Source organism: Tachypleus tridentatus, chromosome 5 (genome assembly GCF_004210375.1).
Source record: "Tachypleus tridentatus isolate NWPU-2018 chromosome 5, ASM421037v1, whole genome shotgun sequence".
Taxonomy (NCBI): Eukaryota; Metazoa; Arthropoda; class Merostomata; order Xiphosura; family Limulidae; genus Tachypleus; species Tachypleus tridentatus.
This window is the reverse complement of record NC_134829.1, coordinates 11,033,408-11,055,930: the sequence shown is the minus strand read 5'-3', so window position 1 is coordinate 11,055,930 and position 22,523 is coordinate 11,033,408. Positions and strand designations below refer to the sequence as shown.

General features: G+C 34.9%; 2 protein-coding genes across 11 annotated transcripts in view; one reads left to right on the top strand and one right to left on the bottom strand.

Annotated features, from left to right (window-relative positions):
* Paics (PAICS bifunctional enzyme) overlaps nucleotides 1-6,408 on the bottom strand; it is a 63,837-nt gene extending 57,429 nt beyond the window's left edge. For 7 of the 8 annotated variants that reach the window (XR_013028217.1, XR_013028216.1, XM_076501130.1 and 4 more), the window contains exons 1-2: nucleotides 6,159-6,231; nucleotides 5,088-5,279 (exon numbers count right to left, since the gene is read on the bottom strand). Coding sequence is in view for 5 of the 8 variants with exons in the window: in XM_076501130.1 (XP_076357245.1) it covers nucleotides 5,088-5,279; nucleotides 6,159-6,162 (196 nt within the window). In the remaining 3 variants the exon portion in view is untranslated. Of the gene's footprint in view, nucleotides 1-5,087; nucleotides 5,280-6,158; nucleotides 6,232-6,387 lie in introns of those variants that run through there. The other variant, XM_076501135.1, reaches the window with a different exon arrangement.
* An 18-nt stretch (nucleotides 6,409-6,426) lies between these two features.
* LOC143250500 (amidophosphoribosyltransferase-like) overlaps nucleotides 6,427-22,523 on the top strand; it is a 49,076-nt gene continuing 32,979 nt past the window's right edge. For 2 of the 3 annotated variants that reach the window (XM_076501128.1, XM_076501126.1), the window contains exons 1-2: nucleotides 6,427-6,563; nucleotides 6,678-6,831. In XM_076501128.1, the coding sequence (XP_076357243.1) occupies nucleotides 6,707-6,831 (125 nt within the window). In that variant the 5' untranslated portion in view covers nucleotides 6,427-6,563; nucleotides 6,678-6,706. The other variant, XM_076501127.1, reaches the window with a different exon arrangement.

Here is a 22,523-nt window from a genome sequence, read left to right as displayed (position 1 = left end):
ACAACCTCTGTGTGTACAGCCGGCAAGAGTAATCGAAGCTTCGTATATGGATCTTTTTCCGCGAATATTCGAATGCAATAATATTTGGAAATTCGCCTAATTAATATTAATAAATATTAACTTACCATTGTAGAAAAATGAAGTCAAATCTGAATAAATAACACTTTATTTAACTTTTTTTGGTAGTTGTCTGCTAAAGAGGAAAAGGAAATCCAACTTTTGTGAACATTGCATTGTGGGTACAAGATTACAGTAAACCTTCTTAAAGTTGCTACTTTGGCGCCAAAAGACTTTAAATATGGAGGATCAAGGCAGAAAGTCTGCTGTTTAGAAGTATTTTAAACTAGATGGAAAGAAGGCAGAGTGTCAGCTCTGCAAAGCAAACCTGTCATTTTGTGGAGGTACAACAAACCTAAGAAATCATATGAGTAACAGGCATAGTGGAATTTCCCTAACTTCCAACAAACAGGTGAGCAGTGAGCACATGGCTGTTTAACATTTCTGAACCTGCAGGAATATTCTGTGTTTAAAATTATATTATCCCTTTTTTTTTAAATATATGTTTTATATTTATTTTATGTATAGCTAGCAAATATATAATTAATTATTCACCTGCATTTACAGGACTCTAAAAATGTTACTGCTGCACCTACACTGAGACAAACAACACTCCTGCAGCTGAATCCCTGTGCTACCAAAATGAATGTACACAGCACTGAGAGAATAAACAGGAGCCTGGCTCTTATGTGTGCTGTAGATCTTAGACCACTCAGTTTTGTTGAGGGTGTAGGATTTAGATATTTTGCAAACCAGTTAAACCCATCATACAAAGTTCCTTGTAGAAATACTGTTGGTAACTACCTTACAAAACTGTACAATGATGCCAAGACAGAGATGATTGGAGAACTGAGAGACCAGCATGTTTCACTGACCACTGATTTGTGGACTAGTAATGCAATGCAAGGTTACATTACTATCACAGAACAACACATTGACTTGCAATGGAAAATGCACTCAAATGTTCTGGGCACCAGACTCTTTTCTGATAGACACACAGGTCAAAATATTGCTTCTGAAATTCACAATCTGTGTTCTGAATTTCTAAACACCAACAATATTGTCCACTTAACTACTGATAATGCTGCAAATATGCTTGTGGCAGCAGAAAAGTTAGGCATTTCTCACTCTGGCTGTTTTGCCCACAGCCTTCAGTTAGCTCTGCAAGATGGGCTTAAGCTTGCACCCATTGCAAAAGCCCTTGGGGCAGGGAGAAGGTTGGTTACATTCTTCAACCATTCTGTTCTGGCCACAAGTGCCCTAAAACAAAAGCAAGTTCAGATGGCTACTGAAGCCCAGAAGGAACAAGTAAAGAAGGGTCCCATCATTGCAAAGAACCTTATACAGGATTGCCCTACAAGATGGAACTCTGCTGGAGATGGTGCAGCGACTGGTAGAGCTCAGAGTGCCCATATATGCAGTGTTGGTAGACGCTACCATTGTAAAAAGTGGAGAAAGATTTGACATTGATGATGTCTTTTGGGACACGATGCATACAATAATCCCAATACTTCATCCTTTTGCAGAAGCCACTGAAATTCTTGGGAAGGAAGGTCTTCCCACAGGGTCCTCAATTTACCCTCTGCTGACAGATATGATGGAGGACCTTAAGACCACAGAGGAAGACAAAGCACTAGCTAAGCAGTTGAAAAAAACAATCAGTATGGGATTGGTGAAAAGATTTAAATTCTTGTCAGAAGATGGAGGAATCATTAATGAAGGTCTGAATAGTTCCCTGCTGAAAGCTTCAGCACTTGATCCTAGATATAAAAGTCTAAAATTTTTGACCGAAAGTCAGAGAAAGGAACTTCATGCCAACATAGCAGAAGAAATCAGAAGATCAAGCAACACTGCAGAAGTCAAGAAGGAACCTGAGGCAGATGAGGTAACAGAACCACCTGTAAAAAAACCCATTATGTCAAAAGTTTTGAGTTATGTAATGGGTGATACAGTAGACTTGACAGAAGGCAGTGATGTTTCTTCAGTTGAGGAAGAGTTGGCTGATTTTGTCAGAGAGCCTCTAAGGCCACCAAACCCTCTTCAGTGGTGGTCTGTGTACAGGTCAAGGTTTCCATCAATTGCTTCAGTTGCTAGGAAATACCTGTCTATACCTGGTACATCAGTACCAAGCTTAACGTACATTCAGCACAGCAGGTTTGACCGTCAGCAAGCTAAGAGCTTCCCTTAACCCTGAACATGTGGATCAATTGGTGTTCCTGAACAAGAACTTGAAGTCAGCAGTCAAAGCCAACATGACAGTCCCTTCTGATTTTCTCCCTGCAGTTACAGTTACCTGTACCCCTTCGAGTGCTGCCAGTGCTAGCTCACAGGTCTCTAATCCAGTTTATCCCCAACTTCCTGGGCTTCCATCCTCAAATGTAAAGGAGGAAACACCATGAACAGGAATGTGCATACACTCAGTATTTTCAGTGAAAGTTGTTTTATGAGGTTTTTTACAAATGTTTTATTGTTAGTGTTTAACTTTTAATATTTTCCAAGTAACAATGGACAGAGCATTAATAATTGACCAGGATGTGGAACAGGTCTATGTGGCTGCAGCATAAACTCAGTATTTTATGTCTGTTTTAACTTGTTTAGTGTTAATTGTTTTCTGATGTTTTTTTATGTTCATTAATAAAGTTCATGTTTATTAATAATGTTGTTTCCCCAGTGTGTAGAATAAAAGAAAACAAACAACAATAATTATTTTGACAAGTATTTTATTCAACACAGTATAGTAATATAATTACATAAATAAAATAATAATGGACAACAGTTTTACAGCATCAAAATAAGAAAAAACAGGTCACAGGTGCCAGAAGTCAGCTTTTGTACAGAGGGCTCACATTGAACAGAGCAGCAACAATATGGTTTACAGTAATACATTACCCATGGTGCACTGTGACAGGAAGTTCAAGAAAAGAATGTAAACTTCAGTAAATGATGAAAAACAAGTTATTTCTACTCTTTACTGGCATAAATATTGCAATTTAAGGTAAGTTAATTATTAATTAATAATTCTAAAACGATCTAACAAGTATATGCACGAATATTCGGATATTCATGAATTTTCGACCACGAATATTCGAGTGCCATTCTGACATTCGTTGACCGGCCTATCTGTGTGCAATACATTTATAGTCATAGAATAAGGCCCCATAATTAGTGTGAAGCCTTGGACTTCAGCCTGGTAAGCCAATGCTTTAATCTGAAATTGGTGGCCACCCTTGAAGAAAGTAATCATAATATTTATTTTCCTTTCATGTTAGGTTATATTTCCTTCAGTTTATCAGTGATTGTTTTGTTAGTTTTTGTTTTGTTTTTTTTACCATTATTATACTTTACTCATTTAATGCTTTAGAAATGTCAGGGTATTATATAAATTGTGCTTTAAAAGCTTAAAAAGCATACATAGTTTTAAACAGTTTTTAATTCACTGTACCATTTAAATTACTTTCATTTCCTTTCACAGCATTTTAAATTTTATTCCCATAAGTTAAACTACATTTTCATTGTTGTGATATCTGTTACATCAGTTTGAATTTCAGTTTTCTAAAAAAATACAGTAACATTTTATGTGCAAACAACAAAGTTCAAACTACATACATTACTCAAAACACGCTTTGTTTAAAATTTATAGTCACTAACTAGCCCAGATGTCTCAAACTTAAGAAATATTATGCAGAAATATTCTAAAAATTTGCAAGCTTTTTATAATGAGCAGTTTTTTTTCCACCATGCTAAAGTAATTTTACATAAAAAAAAAAAAGTGAACAATGTTTAAAAATGCCATCTTCAGATTAAAAGATTAAGTTGCTTTATTCTCTTAACTGTGTGGTCTACATGGAGTACCTTTCTTGTTTGTGCTTAGGAATTGATTTAATACTTTGTTGAAATCACTCAGTTTATGTGTAAAATACATATAAAACCCCAGCATTAATTAGCAGAATTAATTATAATTCTGATGATGCTTTTCCTTAGATTTTTTATATACTTCTTTATCATATTAGGGTTCCTCTGAACATAAAATTCAAAATATGGTGCAAAAGTAGTTTCACAAAAAATCTGATGAGAGTCCAACAGTAATTCTAGGATTAACTGGGAAGCCTCACTTATACAACAACTCAAGCCCAAATTAAACCAATACAAAGGAACACTTTTATACCTATATTAATAAATATATCCAACATCATGTGGTCAGCTACCAGTCAGTAACCTTTTCTTTCTTTGTGAACCTGATGATGACTGAAGAAGGTCGAAATGTTGTTCGCTCCTCTATTAATGTTTTCTCTACCCAAACCAGCCATTTTTAAATATACAATGGGATCCCCATAATGAGAAAACAATTAATATTAATGCATAAACTTTAGAAGTTCAACATAATTTTCAAATAATTTTAAAAGTTACTGTTTGTGATGTATCTGTCTTGTGCATACACATGTATGTCTATGTATATGATTGAAGAAATAATTTCTTAAACATGTTTTCAATACAAACATAGTGGAACAAATGTTACTGTTTCTTATCTCTTTGTAACAAAATTAGCAATGGTGACTTTCAAGATAAGAGATTCACATATGAGAATTTTGACTGTTTTAGTATCTCATTTGTGTAATGACTATGTGGTTAAATAAAATCACGTTACAGACTTACAACCATTTTTTTTACACTATCTAGTTAACTGTATATTATAGGAGCATCATAAACAAATTAAATGTAAGAATCCATATGCCAAGAAAATATTGTCCATTAAATGTCACTGTTCCTTTTCTTGGCCAAAAATATTTATTATGCAAGTGATGTGAAATGTAAAAAATTCCAGTTGTCTTCTGTATATATTAAAAAATTCCTAAATCATTTCTCTCTCATTAATTATATTTATCTATAAAATAACAAACAATTAAGTATATAAATATAAAAAATTAATACTATTCAACTTCTAACCAAAATAAAAAATTATCAAGGATTTTTCACTATGAATTATATTTAAAAAATATAATTTTATTTCATAATAAATAACAACTACCCACCTATTAAGTTGAGAAATTCAAAAATTTTACAAGTTGTAGCTGTTGATATAACTGCTTTGCCCTCTAAATCATGAACTTTAGCACCATCTCCAGCAGTAATACAATCTTTGGACTGCACTAGAACAAATCCTGGTTCACTAGTGATTGCACACACCTTCTTTGTCTTTCCTTCAATAAGTAAATCTCCTATTTCTGAAATTCAAAATTAATAATCATAATAGAAAAGTGTCACGTTTGGAAATGTATTTGTCAATTGATATTTAGACTTCATACACAGCATGATGAATGATAACTAAAAAATAAAATCACACCAGTAAATTAACAAATATATTTAACAAAAAACAATGGTTTTATGATTCAGATGGGTGATGCCTATCTTCAAACTCATGCCCTTCACTGCACTTAAGTCATCACTGCCTAAAAGAAGTTACATAGTTTTGTCATTGAAGCACTGCAATTTTAACTTCATGTTAAAATCTTAGCACTCAGATAACAACCAAGCAAAAGTTTAGAAAATTTGTAGATTCTGTTGTCAGAATGAAACATATTTACACTGGAATTTACAGAAAACAATGTTTATATGGTACATCACTCAAAATATGGATAGTGTTTTATATGTACTGTTCTTAATATATTTCAATATAAAAGTTTATATTAAGACAAATACCGAACCTTTTTCATTCCACCAAATAAATGCAACTTCAGCTTTTTATTTCATCATTATTAATATCATACATTTATCTAACCACATTTTCTCTTTTGAATTTGAGTTTTAGTTTTACGTATGTATATCTAGTTCTACTAATACATTCTTCTGAATTATTTGACAGATAAGTGGTTTACAAATAATACCAATAACAAACACTCAAATCTATCAATAGACAGTATCATTTGATACCCCAATTATCACACTTATACTGGTTATGAACAATTAGTGCTTATTCGTTATTATTGTTAGTAGTAAGTGTACTATTTATTGCCAGGGAGTATTTGTCCCAAAATAGTTATTGAAATAACAGATATGAAAATGTTTTAACAAAAGCACTTCCTTAAGTACGATTTGTAACTCACCCATGGTAACAATCCTACTACACTACACACACAACGCCAAATCTGACATTAACGCTGAAATTTGAACATAGTTTGCATTAAGCCACGCCTACAAATGGTAAAAGCTAACGCAAGAAAAATTAATCCAAGCTGTATATAGAAAATTTTCTGTAAGAGTTTTTAAAAAACTTAAAAATACTTTAAAATAATTTTCAAAATAAAAATATAACATATTATAGGTAATAAATACCGATTTAATCTTTCTGAATATTTTCATACTGCGGATTGATACATTCTTTAAAACTGTCAGAACACGTGCTTTACAGCGAGAATATGAAATACGATTTTTTACAAGTTTTAAAGGTAAAAAAAGTAGGAAAACTATCGACGCCTAACGTTCAGTTTTTCAGTGAGAGATCATCGCCGGTAAGAATTTTACAGTTTTCTGTTGTAAATATAGGAAATATCTCATTTTAATTAAAAACTGTAAATGTTCGTAAATAGACTGCTTCTACATTTCCAAAATATTTTTCACAACAGCGCACTTGAAACCTTGACAATACCCTCAAATGGAAGAGCTAAATTGTTTACAGGAGGCTTGTGGTTTATTCGCATGTGTAGCCTGTGGAGAGTGGCCTACGAATCTTGATGTTGCACACATAATTTACCTTGGTTTAGTGGCACTTCAACATAGGTAAGTAAAATGATTAAATACTGAGTTGGTAACATACAAGGTGTCTTGTTTTCTCAGACCATCAATGTTATCGTTGAGACGTGGTTATTTTAAGATGTTTTTAGTTATAAATAATAAATTAGATGGGGATTACAGGTTTTAAGTGTTATTGAAATTTGAATGAGTACTGACTAGTACGATGTGTGCGTGTACATAAGCGTATAAATTATAAATATTAACTTGGAACAAACAATTTACAGTTTATATGTATAATAGTACAAGCTTTATATTTGTATTAATGTTTAAGTAAAATTACTCTGTTCAGACTTTCTATGTAAAACACAACAATTTATTTCATTGCGTGTAAATTTTTAATTGGCCGTGTAATTGTGAAGATTTAGTTGTAACTTGCTAGTTATATCATTTTATATTTAGATCGGTTTGAAAAATAATTTTCGTGACACACGTAGACACGGTTAGAACTAACGATTTATCCTCCTGCGAAAATGATCAGCTTTTAATTTTATTAGGTTTCATCATGCAGATAGATATTACAAGAAATAGAATTTGGGATTCATTGTAAAACATACTAAACTTTGTGAATTCCAAGAAAGCATTTCCCTTTTCAAAAGTATGTGAACATAAACCTAATCATATACGGTTGTGACGGTAGTTTTTCAGGCTTTTGTTATTATTGTTGCCATTTTTTTAGAAACGTTTCTATGTTTTTAAGTATTTGTAAGCATGGCCACGTCATCATTTGAGGTCACTGAGCTGGACGTTTTTTCTAAAGAGGACCCGGCATGGCCAGATGGTTAAAGTACTCGACTCGTAATTCGAGTATCTCGAATTTGCATCCCCGTCACACCAAACACAGTTGCCCTTTTAGCCGTGTAGGCGTAATAATGTTATGATCAATCCCACTATTCGTTGATAAAAGTGTATCCCAAGAGTTGGCGGTGGGTGATGATGACCAGCTGCCTTCTCTCTAGTCTTACACTGCAAAATTGAGACGGGTAACGCAGATAACAATCATGTAGCTTTGCGCGAAATTCAAGACAAACAAACCAGAAAATGAAATATATCGAATTATGTTCTTTGTTCACTTTCTTGCACGAGTGCCTTTTGTTTTGTATTTACCGCTAAAATTGTTTTTAATCAAGTTTTATACCTGATCTAAATAGCAAAAAAATATTATATAGCTATATAAAAAAAAAACGTTTGTGTGTGTGTATTTTTTTTATGCAAGGTACGGGAGATAAACTCATTTACTCATGATGATGAAGAAGTAGTGTTTTCCACTGGTTTCCACGTATTGATTTTCACATAAGTGAATTTTGTTACGACTTTAATTGTCGATAAAGCCAATTTGCCTCTGAAAAAGAAAGATATACTTTTCGAAAGCGCTTAGGTTATAAGGTTTTTATTCATTTCTTTAAATACTTCGTGATCTTACGTGTTTTTCTAACATCATGAATGTCGATAAAGGCCATTTTTTAAAAAATGTAGTAATGTCATGACACCGATATATCCAGGGACCCTTTTTTTATATACAGCACTGTTTTACTGCTAATGGTTTACTTTTTTTATCATTTTTCTAATGCTACCACAATAGGTTTTTCAGGAGGTTTTAATTAGAAAATAGCAACACTACCTCCTTTGAGGTTGCTTTGTGGTAACTTTTTTTGTTGTTACGAATATAAACTCAGGACTTGTCACATGCTAGGCGAATACTCAACCAACTGTGCTAAAGGGTTAATCTGCTAGCGCATGCTAGTAAGTCATCTTGTAACAACACAAACTTCTATTGTATCACGCAACTTTAATACAGCAAATTTCCAAATAAATGGGGGGTTAATTTGTACAAGAAACACGAAAAGAATTTTAGTGAAGTAAACACCTGTAAAAGTAAAGAAACACCTGTGGAAAAATTACACTTTTCCTTCAAAACTCATAATATGTAGTTTGGTGTTTGTTTTGAATTTCGCGCAAAGCTCCACGAGGGCTATCTGCGGTAGCCGTCCCTAATTTAGCAGTGTAAGACTAGAGGGAAGACAGCTAGTCATCATCGCTCACCGCCAACTCTTGGGCTACTCTTTTACCAACAAATAGTTGGATTGACCAACACGTTATAACGCCCACATGACTGAAAGGGCGAGCATGTTTCGTGTGACGGACCCTCGGATTACAAGTCGAGTGCCTTAACCACTTGGCCATGCCAGGCCCAGAATATGTAGTACTTCCGACTGCCTAAATAACTTGAACATCGTTTGATGTGACTAGGAAAACGTGGCTTATCGTATTCTATTGGTTAAATGCACACCACTACCCCTTTAAAGTATTAGCCAATAACTTTATAACTTGTTTACAGAACTCTTGATGAGATATTCTGAAATGTATCATTGTAAAAACTTTGAAATTTTTTATCTCGGTTTGTTGCACTTTCCCATTCATCGGTTAAGTGTATGAATCACTTTGCGATATATTTATACGATAAACCTTGATATTTATTTAATAAGTTGAGAAAAATATGTTTATATTGATGTTGAGAGTATAATTGTTAAACAATTACAGTTATACTGAAGTTCTCCCTCCTTTCAACTACTCATGTGGTATGTTTATTGTGATTTTTTGGGGGGGATGATGTATTTCTAGATGTTTAAAGTAAAATATAAGTCTGGAATGGTTGTAAGGCGATGGGGATATTATTCCGAATTTGTTTACAGTTTCACTTGTTAACGGTGGAGAGTTTTGAAAAATGCTTTGGTAATTTTTATAATAGTAAACGCAGTTACATGCTTTAAAAATGTGAAGAAAGTTGTTTGACTTGGAGTTTAGAGGAATTTATAATATTTGTATGAAATTCAGTTAGAAAATCAGGATACGTTGGCTTGAACATTTTTCATTTCAGTGACTTGCGTCTGGACTTTATTTTCTTTTTCATTACGCTGATAAAAAATTTTCAGAATGTAACTCATGCATGAGATAGTAATAAAATAAGCAGTCTGTGTGGTATTTTTCTGCATTACACTTTACAGTTCTTTGATGAGGATCAAAAATTGAAAAGCCATATAATCTTTTGGAATCGATGCTTAGCTTGGTTGGTTTGTTGTTTGGCGTTTATTTTCGCAAGGCAACTAGTCTATCTGCGCCAAATATCTCGTAAAAAAAAGTAAAATTATTAAAATATGTTAAAAGGAACCATGTTAAAACAAATTTTCGAATTAAGAACTTAAATATAATTAAAAAGGCCAATGGCGCTTAAAAATTTAAAACCGCAACTGAGGTGAACAGTGTCACCATCGCCAATGACCCTGTTCAACGTCAGGGGTGAACCCGTCGCTTACGGTCATGACAACGGCATGATAGTAAAATGTGGGTTAATGTGATTTGAGTGTCACACAAACATCACATTGATGCATCAACACCTGGAAAAGCTTGCTACCATTTTGCTTACTCCAAGTTACTGCTAACTGGTGCGAAATCGAGCCTTGAATAGAGGACCGTAGTCCATGTATGGGACAGGTACGGCCGTGATATCACCAGAGCAGACAAACTCGGTTGTGGTGTCAGTGAGCTCGTTCTCGCGAATACTGATGTGGGCCGGTGTCTAGAATAAATGAATATAAATGGATGATAAAGAGAAATAGACCAATCAGTTTTGGATATCAACGAGAACAGTGAGAACTAACATGAAGCGATATTCCAGGGCCAGTAGAAAGCTAAGTGAATTGGTATAAATAGTACAGTTTATGCATTGCATAGCTTCCACATGATCCAGAGTGGGAGAAATGCCATACAATTTAGCAGTGAACACAGACACTGTAGAGGGTAACCTGTGTGCAATCATCAAATCAAAACAAACCATGGCAGATTCCACAGAGTCACCTGACTTTGAACCATTTATATAAATAGGAATGGAAGGATTGTACGAAAGGTGTTCGACAAATTGAAGATGGTACTTCCAATCGAGAGTATCTGCCTTCCTCAAATGACTTAAAGATCACAGGTGAGGATGGAAATAAGCCATGATGGGATGGATCGACCAGTGGAGAGAGCAATATCATCTGAGGACAGTCCCAATTCAGCCAGCTGTGCCTAGATATAAAGGCCAAAATGAACAATGGAAGACTGTCTATTCTGATAAAGTATAGCTCACTGAGGAGGAAAACATAACTCCAGATGGGATGCTGTGGTAAGGATCGAAGTGTTGAAGTATACATTAAAGACGGTTTTAAACAGCAGTGGTGTAGAAGAGATTCATGAGACTTGATGCACAGACTCTAGACTAAAAAAGTGTGGAAAAGTTACCATGTAGAGCTGAAGCCCCGAACGGTGAAGGATGTCCAATATTATCAAGGCTGAGGTCCTGTTGAAGCCATAGACCAGAGACTTTTTGTCTAGTTTTGATTGAATGAGGGCCCAATAAATCTTTAGAACATCAGTCTGCTCCATAAGAGGTTGAAGAGAAGACATGGAGGATGTTCAGTGACATTTTACAGTTGATTCATAGCTGTTTGATATGTGGAATGAAGTCAGCTTACAGTCAAATATAAGCCTTAAGAACTTTGCCTCAACTTCACTGAGAAAGAGCTCAGGATTGGGGGTGGATATGTCGTTTGTGGCCACAGTGCATGTAAACAGTTTTAGAGAAAATGTGAAACCATTTGCTGTGGTCCATTTCAGCAAATGATCGAGGGCAGTCTGCAGCTGCCACTCAATAAACCTCTTGCTCAACAACTGACACAAGATGTGGAAATCATTGACAAGGACTCCATTTGCAACTGTAGGGGGGAGTTATCTAATGATGGAATTAATATTTATAATGAAAAATGTGACATTCAAGACATAGTCCTGAGGGACACCAAGTTCTTGTGGGAAAATTCAAACCTACATGGACTTGGAATTACTGGTCCATTAAAAATGTTTAATAAAAATGGGCAAATGGCCACACAACCTATGTGAATGGAGGTCTTGCAGAATGCTATACCTCCATGTAGTATCATAAACCTTCTCAAGGTAAAAAAATACAGAAACAAGATATTGTCAGTTGAAAAGGGCTTCTCTGATTGATATTTCAAGTTGAATAAGGGGGTCCATGGTGAAGCACTGTTGTTAAAACCCATACTGGATTGGTGAAAGAAGGTTGTTTGGTTCGAGGCTCAAACAAGATGAGCATTAACTATCCTCTGTAAAATCTTGCAGAAACACTCATTAAAGCAATTGGACAGTTGCTTCAAGGAATATTTGGATCCTTCCCAGGGCTAGAAAAAGGGAGGAAAATAGCCCAGCACCAAGCATCAGGAAAAACATTTTTCTGCCAGATGGAGTTAAAAACAACCAGAAGAAAAGCAAGAGAGGCAGGAGAGAGATGGCGCAGCATCTTATAGTGAATATCATCAGGTCTGACTGACATACTTTTATACCAAGGAAGAGCAAGCTTGATTTCCACCAACGTAAAGGGGCAATTATACTTCTAGAGGCAATCAGCTTGAAAGGAAAGAAGTGATCACTCTGCCCAAGTCTTGATGGCTAAAAAGATGGGGGTGAAGCAGAAGTGTTAAAAGAATGAGAAAAGCTTTTGCAAAGAGTATTGGTGATGCTCTGGGCATTAGCAACTTTTGGCCCTCAGAGAGCAAGATCGAAAGGGGCAAAAGTATACTACCCACTGACCTTCTGAATCTTGTCTATATGACTTTGAAACTGGTGGTAGAAGACATGCTAGTTGTGAACTTACTTCAAGATTCTTTCTGACTTTGATGTCTTACCTGCTGAGCATATGTGTGGGCGCACTCAAAAACAATTAGGTTTGAAAGTGTGGGATGCCTACAAAAGGTATCTCATGCCTATTTTTGAGCTTTCTGTGCTATGTGACAGGCAGAATTCCACCACAGATGAGAATACTATGGAAAATATGTTGAGGTTTTAGGAATACATTGAGTAGCTACCTGGATAATACAGTCAGTCACTGCTGCCACACAGTTGTTTATCAATGACTTATAGACAAAGGCAGAATCAAGTTCTGAGAGTGCAGTGAAAGAGAGCAAGTTGGTCTGGTTCAGCTTCCACTGAGGCATCAACCACAGCTGGCCTCCCACAAAATGACAGGAAAATGATTGCTGTCCTGTGGGTCACTGGCACCCTCCAAGAAAAATGAGAGGAAAGTGAATGGGAGCAGATAGAGAGATCATTAGCAATAAAAAAACTGATTAGGTGCATGAAAATAAGTAAAACCAGTATTGAAGAGAGGGGTTGTGGTCCGAGAGCATACACTCTATGGAATTTCCCCTCCCATCAATATCAGCACCATCCCAGAGGGGATTCTGTCCATTAAAATCTCCGGATTAAAAATAGAGATGGCAACTGTTCAGTGAGAGTACCAAGGTCTGATTGATTGTAGGTCTCTCTAAGAGACAGAGAGAACAAATAGTTATGGTATGAACCAAGGAAATGTGGATGGCAGAGTGGCAAATACAGGGCAGGTACATGCTGATCAACCATGCACTTGTCCTCATACAGCCTGTCATTTCTATATGAAGAAAACCACTGAAAGGTGATTGCATTGGCAGATTTCAGAAACATTTCCTGTAAGGATAGATGCACAGGATAAGAATAAATCAAATCCTTAATGCCATCTATATTTGAATGGAAACCTTAACAATTCCACTGTATTAATGTGGCCATTTTTATTTAGGTGGAGAACCTTTTAGTTTACATCCACATCATTTTTCTTTATTATAAGGAGGTCTTTTGACCTCCATAGATTCTGTCTTGGATCAAGTGGGCAGGTCTTTGTCAGTAGATGAAGAGTTCAGTGCTGAGGTCAAGAATGAGCAATCGTTTGAAATATTGGGGTTTAAGAAAAAGAAGGACCTGAGGAAATATCAGAAGCAGAGCCAAAGGAAGTGGATCTGGGGAGCCACTGGAAGGAGTGGTGGGGACAGAGATAGGTGTTGATGTTGACTCGTCAACTCTCTTAACCATGGAGAGCAAAGCAGTCTTCATGTGGTTTGAAAATGACTCTATTGGAGGCACTGAAAGATCTGTCTACACTACCACTGGAGCAGTGGAACAGAGTGCAGCAGCATATGTCCAAGATAGTGGTGGACAGTAAGTTTTGAGCCTTGGGGTAAGAAATGTTGTGACCCATTTTAAAATACTGTCCTTTTTTTCTTCACTCACCTAGGACAAGAATGAAAGTAAGAGAGGTGAGAAACACAACAATCAACACAATGAAGAGCACTTTTGCACTCATAGGCATCATGGTTCTTACCACTGCAACAAGCACACGTCAAGGTACCACGACATGATGTCTTCGAGTGACTGAACTGCTGATGTCAAAAAGATCTGAGATGGTTCAGAATATATGGCCGTACTTTGCAATTTAAGAAAACTTGTCTTCATGGTGGCAGGTGGACATGATGATGTAAATGTCAAAATTAGTATGTTTGTAGGTAGCATTATTCTGCCCTTCGGAGTGAAGATACGGCACACTGCAGAAACACCTTGGCTGAAGAAACCAGCGATGATCTCTGACTCAAGATTGTTATTTAAATCCCTCTCAACAATAATTCCTCATGACGAATTCAAAGTAGCATGAAGAGTAACCTCAATAGGTATATCCCTAATGGCCTTCAATTGCAAGAGGAGTTCACTGTTTTGAGTGGATGTTTCCACCAAGATATTCCAGAGTGTAACTTATTGACTGATGTAAGAGAGGCAGCAAGCCCATCTTGTCCCTTCTGAATAGAAAATGGAGACATTTGCTGTAAAGATTTGTCTGCTAAAAATGTAATATCAGTAAATGAGGTACAGGTGTTGAAGAAGTTAATGACTGCTGTACAGAAACTTCAAAATGTGGTCGTATACTCTGAAGTACCCCAATTTATGATGTAAATGTGGTCGTTTACCTATGATCTGTTTATTATTTTATTTTTATTTTGGGTGTCCATAATAAAAAAATCAAAAAAAATCATTGATCACTGCCCCTACCCACCATGGAGGCCTATGAGAGGACGCACTACAGTGCTAGGGTTTTGTGAACACTACACCCAACACTGGTCCTCGGTTGACCCTAGCCCAAGTGGACCAGCTGATGTCCCTTGGAGGGGAGGAACCCCAAGACTACCCATCTACAGGAATTCAAGGCCAAAGTGGTGTTTGAGGGTTGCAGGTTAAGGTACAGTAACTATTCTACATCAAGGACATTTTTTGAATATCCGTAGATGTATCTCTTAAAATAATTGACCGATCACAACCAAATTTGTATTGTAATTTAGCAATCCAAAAGCAAACCTTTCCCATATAGCAAAAGATAAAAACATTTTATGGAATAAACTCATTGTCATTACTGCAGTAGCTATTATAAATAGTTGAAACAAAAGTTGAAAAGCAAATTCTATAAGTCAATGATTGCAAACAAAATGTTCAGCATGTTTGTTTGTTTCCCATTATGAATTGAACAAAACATGCAGCTACAATGCAGAAAATAAAAATATTGCTGCTGCTGAATTTTCCTCATTTCCTACTTACACCATTTAACTTACAGTTTATACCAGGTTTAGAATAACTGTTTAAACTTCAGCTAGGAAAGCATTTCAAATTTCTTTCGGATATTTTTTTACTTCTTGATGTAGAATATTGCTTTCTGTAGAAGCAAAATTCAAGATTATAATTAAATCAAATGCATTAAATATACCAAATTCAGACAGTAGAAATTTTGACCATACATCTACTATGAAATGGTCTGCTTTGAACAAAAAGTGACTAAACTGCCTTGCCACTTTGAATTGTGATAACTCACCTGCATTATCTAGCCTTTCATATAGTTAAAAGCCATCCCCCACTTATTTACCAAAATTAAAAAATAATCTAAATCCTTTTGTAAATCAGCACTATGCTCCTTACAGCCAGCAAAACCTAAGATCTTAATATTATTAGCAAATGTAAGTAATTTATTGACTATTCCTTTGTCTGTCATTAGTTCAAATCATGAAGAGCAAAGGTCCTAACATTACTCTGAAGTACCCCAATTTATAATGTTAATCCTTTCAGTGATGATGAGAAAACCCACTTGTAGAGAAAAATATATATGTAAAAATGGCTGGTTTGGGTTGAGAAAATTTTTTATGTAGAGGAGCGAACAACGTTTCGATCGTAATCCTTCTTGACTGAATAACTTGTTCTTCATACCCATAGAGACCATTTTTAAGAATGTAAAACCTTTCATGTAACACCTCATCAAACGAGTTTTGAAAATCCAAATGCACCAAATCCACATCATTGCCCTCATAGACATAAGAAGCAACTTCAAAAGATGAGATAGGTAAAATTGTCCTTTTGTGAAACCACCTGGACTATGCAATAAAATTGTAAACTTTGTTAAACAAGTTTGTAAAGCATCGTTAATGAGACTTTCAAAGAACATTTCCCTACAATGACGTAAGCTTAATAGAGATGTAATTACTGAAACAATTTTTGTCACCTCCCTTGTAAAGAGGAGTAGCATTTGCTGTCTTCTAATCATATGACACGTACCCACTAATCAAAAGCTTAAGAAAATTGTAGTAGTGGGCTCACATGTCCAATGTTTAATCCCTTTCTAAACCCATAGGAAAATATTTTATCAGGGAGCCTTATCACTCTTTAAACTTCCCAGTTTTTATTTTTTTCCTAACGTGATCATCTTGTTCAATTTTACTTGTCTAACCGAGAGAATACAGTGTTTGATTAATGGCTTTATATATAGTTCTGTGTAAGTAAATATGACTTCTACTTATCTTTGCCTTACTATTATGAAAAGCCTATTTAATAATGGCGGCTGTATTGGTTGTGCATGCAAGAATACCATATGTTTCCTACTTCTTAACTGTTGTATAAAGTTTATTAAGATATCTGTACATAGTGAACAAACATTCATCATATAGTCTGTCAAGGGACTAAAGATCATTTCACCCTAGTTATTCCTTGCACTAGGTCATTTAGGGTATTTTGTGGTGAAAACCATTTCTGTAACATAGTGCATACTGTATTTACAATGGAATAGTGACTTTTTTTTTTTTTAGTGAACAAGATGATACTCCAGAGATACAATACCCATTGTATTCTAGTGAGAGTCATGTAGATGGCATCTGTGTTTTGTAAAAATAACATTGTTCTTATATAATACCATATTTCCTCAGACTGCAATAAGAATTTAAGGATTTTAACACAATATCTTATAAAATGTTACTTCAGTCATTGAAAACCTACTCCAAGATGCCTGTCATGGTTTTGTAATTTTTCTAGGCATCCTAAGTCCTCCTTTGGTATTTCAAATAATTGAGTAAGGGCTGTGAGTCTACCTTTCATATTTGTTCTTTCTTGCCCCAAAACCATGGCAAAAGTTCATAAACAAACAAATTCAGAAATATAAAATGTGAATTAACATGTGTTACAGAGATGCCAACCATTATGATTTGAGCATAATCATTACGATTTTGGTGTATGCATTACAACTATACGCTCATACAGGAAAATATCACAACTTGTTGCAACTCCCAAATTATTATATATTATATAGGTCTATACAATAAAGTAATAAATTGTATTATTTATTACAAAATATCACAACTTGTTGCAACTCCCAAATTATTATATATTATATAGGTCTATACAATAAAGTAATAAATTGTATCCTCAGGGCATGAAAGGGGTGAAAAGAAAATTTCTAGTGAGATACAAATAAATTTTGATAATAAATAAGACAGCCCAAATGGCTACTTGCAATAATCATGTTTGTGCTTCAAATAATAAAAAATATTTGTATCTCTGACGTCTACCAATAGTTTGAGTGTGATGCTTCTCCATACTGGGTATGTGGGGGAATCCATAGTTACTTCATCAGTGCTTGTCAGCCAATCAGCGCTCCCGTAGATGGATATTTCTCGTTTTCTAAGTGGCATAGAAACACCAATGCGATCATTCACAAGATGGAAATAAAGAGTCCTCATTCACCAGATTGTCTTGTTTCTGGCAAATATAAAAGGACTAAAACTGTGAATCAAAAATTTAGGAAAGAATATAGTGCAAAATATCCAATCATTGCATCAAATGTCAGTGACAGTCATGCGTTTTGTACAGTTTGTCACATCGATTTTTCTGTGGTGCATGGCGGGATAAACGATTGTTCCAGACATACAAAATTGGTATCTCACCAACAAAAAGCTGAGGCGAAGACAAAAATGATGCAGATAATGACATTTATGAGTAAGAATTCGGAATATGAAACCATAAATGCAGAAGAGATGTTCAAGCAATTCGTCATTGCTCATAATTTACCCCTAGCTGTAGCCGGTCATGCAGGACATCTATTCAGAAAAATTTTCCCAGACTCTGATATAACAAAAAAATATGGCTGTGCTAGAACCAAAGCTACAGCTATTGTACTAATGTTGGGTTGTGAAGATGACAAAATGATTTCAAGCATACTTACTAACAGTGTTTACAGTTTAGCCACTGATGGATCCATAGACATGGGTGATTCAAAACTGTATCTAGTGGTTGTATGATATCTTGACCCTTTGCTTGAAAAAATTGTTTGTTCTCTTTTGACAATGGTAGAATGGAAAGAAGCTTCAATGGGAGAGAATATTTTCAAGCTTTTGAACTACGAACTGACAAAGAGAAAAATTTCATGAGAAAACTGTCTTAGTTTTTCTTCAGACAATGCCTCAGTTATGTCTGGTATAGGTAAAGGTGTGATGGTACACATCTCAAGACGACAGCCTAGCATTTACTTCATGAGCTATGCCTGTCACCTCATGAATATTGCTGCCCAGAAAGCTTCCAGAGAACTGCCCTGCCCAGTTTCTGATATATTGATAGATATCTACTATTTTCTTGACAAAAGTGCTAGCAGAAAACAACATTTCAAAGAGTTTCAAGGATTGTATGACAAAGAAACAAGAAAAATTCTACAACTTGTTAACACAAGATGGCTATCACTTGGGGTGTGCCTCAACAGAATATTTGACATGTGGAAGCCATTGAAAGAGTATTTTCACTGTGAAAAGGAAGAACTAGATTCAAAAGGATTTAAATGTGCAGCTTAGTCAGGCAGCAAGACTTTAACAGTCAGGATATCCTCTCAGCCACACAGGGACACAAGACAACAGTCTCCAAAAGCAGACAAAGAAACATTTGATACAACTCAATATATGTTTAAGCAATCTGACCTTGAACTAAAGAGACAATCAATGAAAAATGAGAAGAAAACGAAAGCTAGCAAGGAAGTAACCAAGAAAAGTTATGCATAGAGCAAGTTAGAAAAGTTAACAGTTTTCTTGGACAACAAAATGAACTTTTTATTTTATCTTTTTTTTCAGTCTGCAATTCCTCTATTTGAGGAAACCAATTTGATATTGCAAAGAGAAGAACCTTGCATACACATTATGCATAGAACTCTGATTACACAAGTTAAAAATATATTTGTCAGATACATCAAACCAGAATATCTTGAAGGCAACATCACTGAACTTGACTACAACAATGAATCCTTACATAAATCTGATGAGGCAGTTTCTGTTGGAAATGCTACCAAGGAATACATTGTTAAATATGAAAAAGACCTGGGCCTGATCAGCTTCTACACCAGTGTCAAGAAATACTATATTGCAGCTACAAATTACATGATGAAACATTTCCCTCTAAATGATGAACTTCTGATTGACGCAGAGGTTGCTGATCAAAAACTGAAAGTCAGCAAAATTTTCTCTTCTCTATGCTTCTTCACAGACAGGTATCCTGTCCTTGCCAATACACATAAGCACGACACTATTGACAAGTTGGAAGGGTAATATTTGAACTATCAAATTGATACTTTCTCAGAAACTGTCCTTCAGTTGAATGTTGACAAATTTTGGGTTCAACTATCTACAGTTAAGGATGGAAATGGCAACCAGAAGTATGACATTCTGTGTATGGTTATGCTTGGAATTCTTACAATCTTCCATTCTAATGCTGACAATGAAAGGATATTTAGTTTAGTGATTAAAAACAAAAGCAAGTTCAGACCAAACTTGAGCACCTCAGTTTTGAGCAGTATTATAACACAAGATGTGTATGCAGTCAAATGGACAATGTTGTTATAACTCCCAACCATCCAGAGACATTCTCATGAAAGCAAAGGCTGCAACAGATGCAAAACTATTACAATAAGTGTCATAAACATGATATAAACTAGTCCTTACACAAAAGCATTTTCTGCTTACTGTTTGTGCATATTCAATGTTGTTTTACCAGTATGTTTGTTACTCTGAACTAAATAAAAGACATAATTTCAAAAGAATTTTTTTTTTAATTTATTTATTAAATACGCAAAACACAGTCATAAATGAGCAATCTATAGCAGTAATAAATAATAACAGTTATAATAATATAATAATAATAAACAGCTTAGAGACATTGGTCAGGCCCAGTACCTGCAAATGATAAATGGCTCTGTCTACAATCATTACGCTCAGTCATTTGAAATAGTTGGCATCTATGATGATATAAAATTAAAGCACAGGTATTCAATCAGTGAAAGTGCCAAAATACACTTGCCAGTTGCTGAAACTCCAATTATTCTGTGCTTCTCTACCAAATACTTGTATGACAATAAGTGAATCTGTGAATATCGTATGGTTCTAAGACACCTAAAGGTCTGTGTACATTGGAAGTAATCAATGAAATATTAAATTATTATTATTATGTTAAACTTTTAGGAAATGTAGAAGTAAATTTCCACTTCTTTCTTGTAAAGATGAATATATGTATCTCTTCAAAATATATTTTAAGTTTGTTTTGTGAAACAAATGCCTGACAAATGGGAATTGTTTTAAACACTCCAGTCACAATTGGAATTCGTTTGAGAAAAAAAACAACAACAAACTATCTTGTTGGTAAGGTTGATTATAACTTCAACACATGAGGCATTTTCATTCAATTTCTTTAAGGCGGCCCGGCATGGCCAAACATGTTAAGGCATGCGACTCGTAATCTGAGGGTCACGGGTTTGCATCCCTGTTGTGCCAAACATGCTTGCCCTTTCAGCTGTGGAGGCATTATAAAGTGATGGTCAATCCCACTATTCATTGGTAAAAGAGTAGCAGTGGATGGTGATGACTAGCTGTCTTCCCTCTAGTCTTACACTACTAAATTAGGGTTAGGGACGGCTAGCACAGATAGCCCTCAAGTAGCTTTGTGCAAAATTCAAAAACAAACAAACAAACAAATTCTTTGAGGCTTCTTTACCTTGGTAAAGATCCAGTTTGTTATGTGGGACAAAAAAAAATCATAAAAACAAAGTGAGATAAAAATTTATACTAATAAACTATAGTAAATTCAAGTATTACTACTTTTTGCAGTAAAGATATTATTCTTTTATAAACTGTATGCAGTATTCGGGGACAGTGATATCTGAACGATAAGTTTAAAATTTCTGCAGAATGCAGATTTGGGAAATGTACTGCATAAAATATTTAAAACTGAATAAGTAAAGACAAAATATGAGGGGAAAAAATACCAATAAAAATTATTGGCAGAGACTAATGCACTGTCAAAATTTACACACATCGGCTAGTTCTAATCTTTTTGTGACTTTAAGCAGTTGTTGTGGTTCAGAAGACTTTCTTCGAAATGTCTGTACCAGACAGTCATAGTGGATTCTTTATTGTTTACACAGGACAAAGAAAATTTTGATTTTACTTGCCAGTTTTATTACAGAAGTGCAGTATACTGGAATCCAGTTTGCATGCATTACTAAGAATTTCCAAGTAACACTTGTAGGGAATAAAAGTTACTAACTTATATCAATTAGTTGAAGAAGTTTTATCACCCATTAAAATGAACCTACCCCTCCCAAAGAGGATCAAACGCGTGGCCATAGTGATACAAGTTCTACCCATGGCACATGCAAGCTTTATGTAAGTAAGGAAAATTAGTTAAGGTTTATATTCTTTCAACGTTTGATTAACAAGAATATTGCACTCTATGCAGTACACTTGTTCGAAAGTTTAGAAATATATATTTAAAAGATATATGTTCTTGACTAGTTATGGAAGGGGAAAATTCATAATTATTTAAGTCATTAAAAAGAACTTCAGTGAAGTTTTCAACAAGTATAAAAATGGAACTATTGAAAAACTTGCTGAGAATTTTACAGTTATTGTAAATCACTGACATTACATGCTTTATTTAATAGGCTAATTAAGTAAGCGCATGAATAAAAACCCATTACTGATTACGGTTGAGCTATAAATATTTGTAAAAAATTTAAAATTTGGTGTTACCAATTTTAACTTTCCTTTAATTTGTTTTAGGTTCATTGTTGTGTTGTTGGACTATTATTCTATTTGATTTAGCTTTATGAATTTACTACTCAATATTTCTTCTGCCTGTTTTAATTTCACAGGTACATTGTGATTTGAAAAGTAAAACAAGTTAACATGTTTTTTTGGGAGAACCATGCAATTAAAGCAAAGTTGTTTCAGTGGAGATATCAGGAATAAAAAAATAATTGATGGTAGGGTTCAAATAGTCAGTAATGTACATTGCTAATATTAATGCACTGGTACATTTAACTGTTGCATGTGTTTGTATGAAGTGATAACTCATGGTATGCAAGCACACCACACATTTACTACCCCTTTGGTTTGATATTTGTAAGTTTCCAGAATTTCTTTGCTTATTGA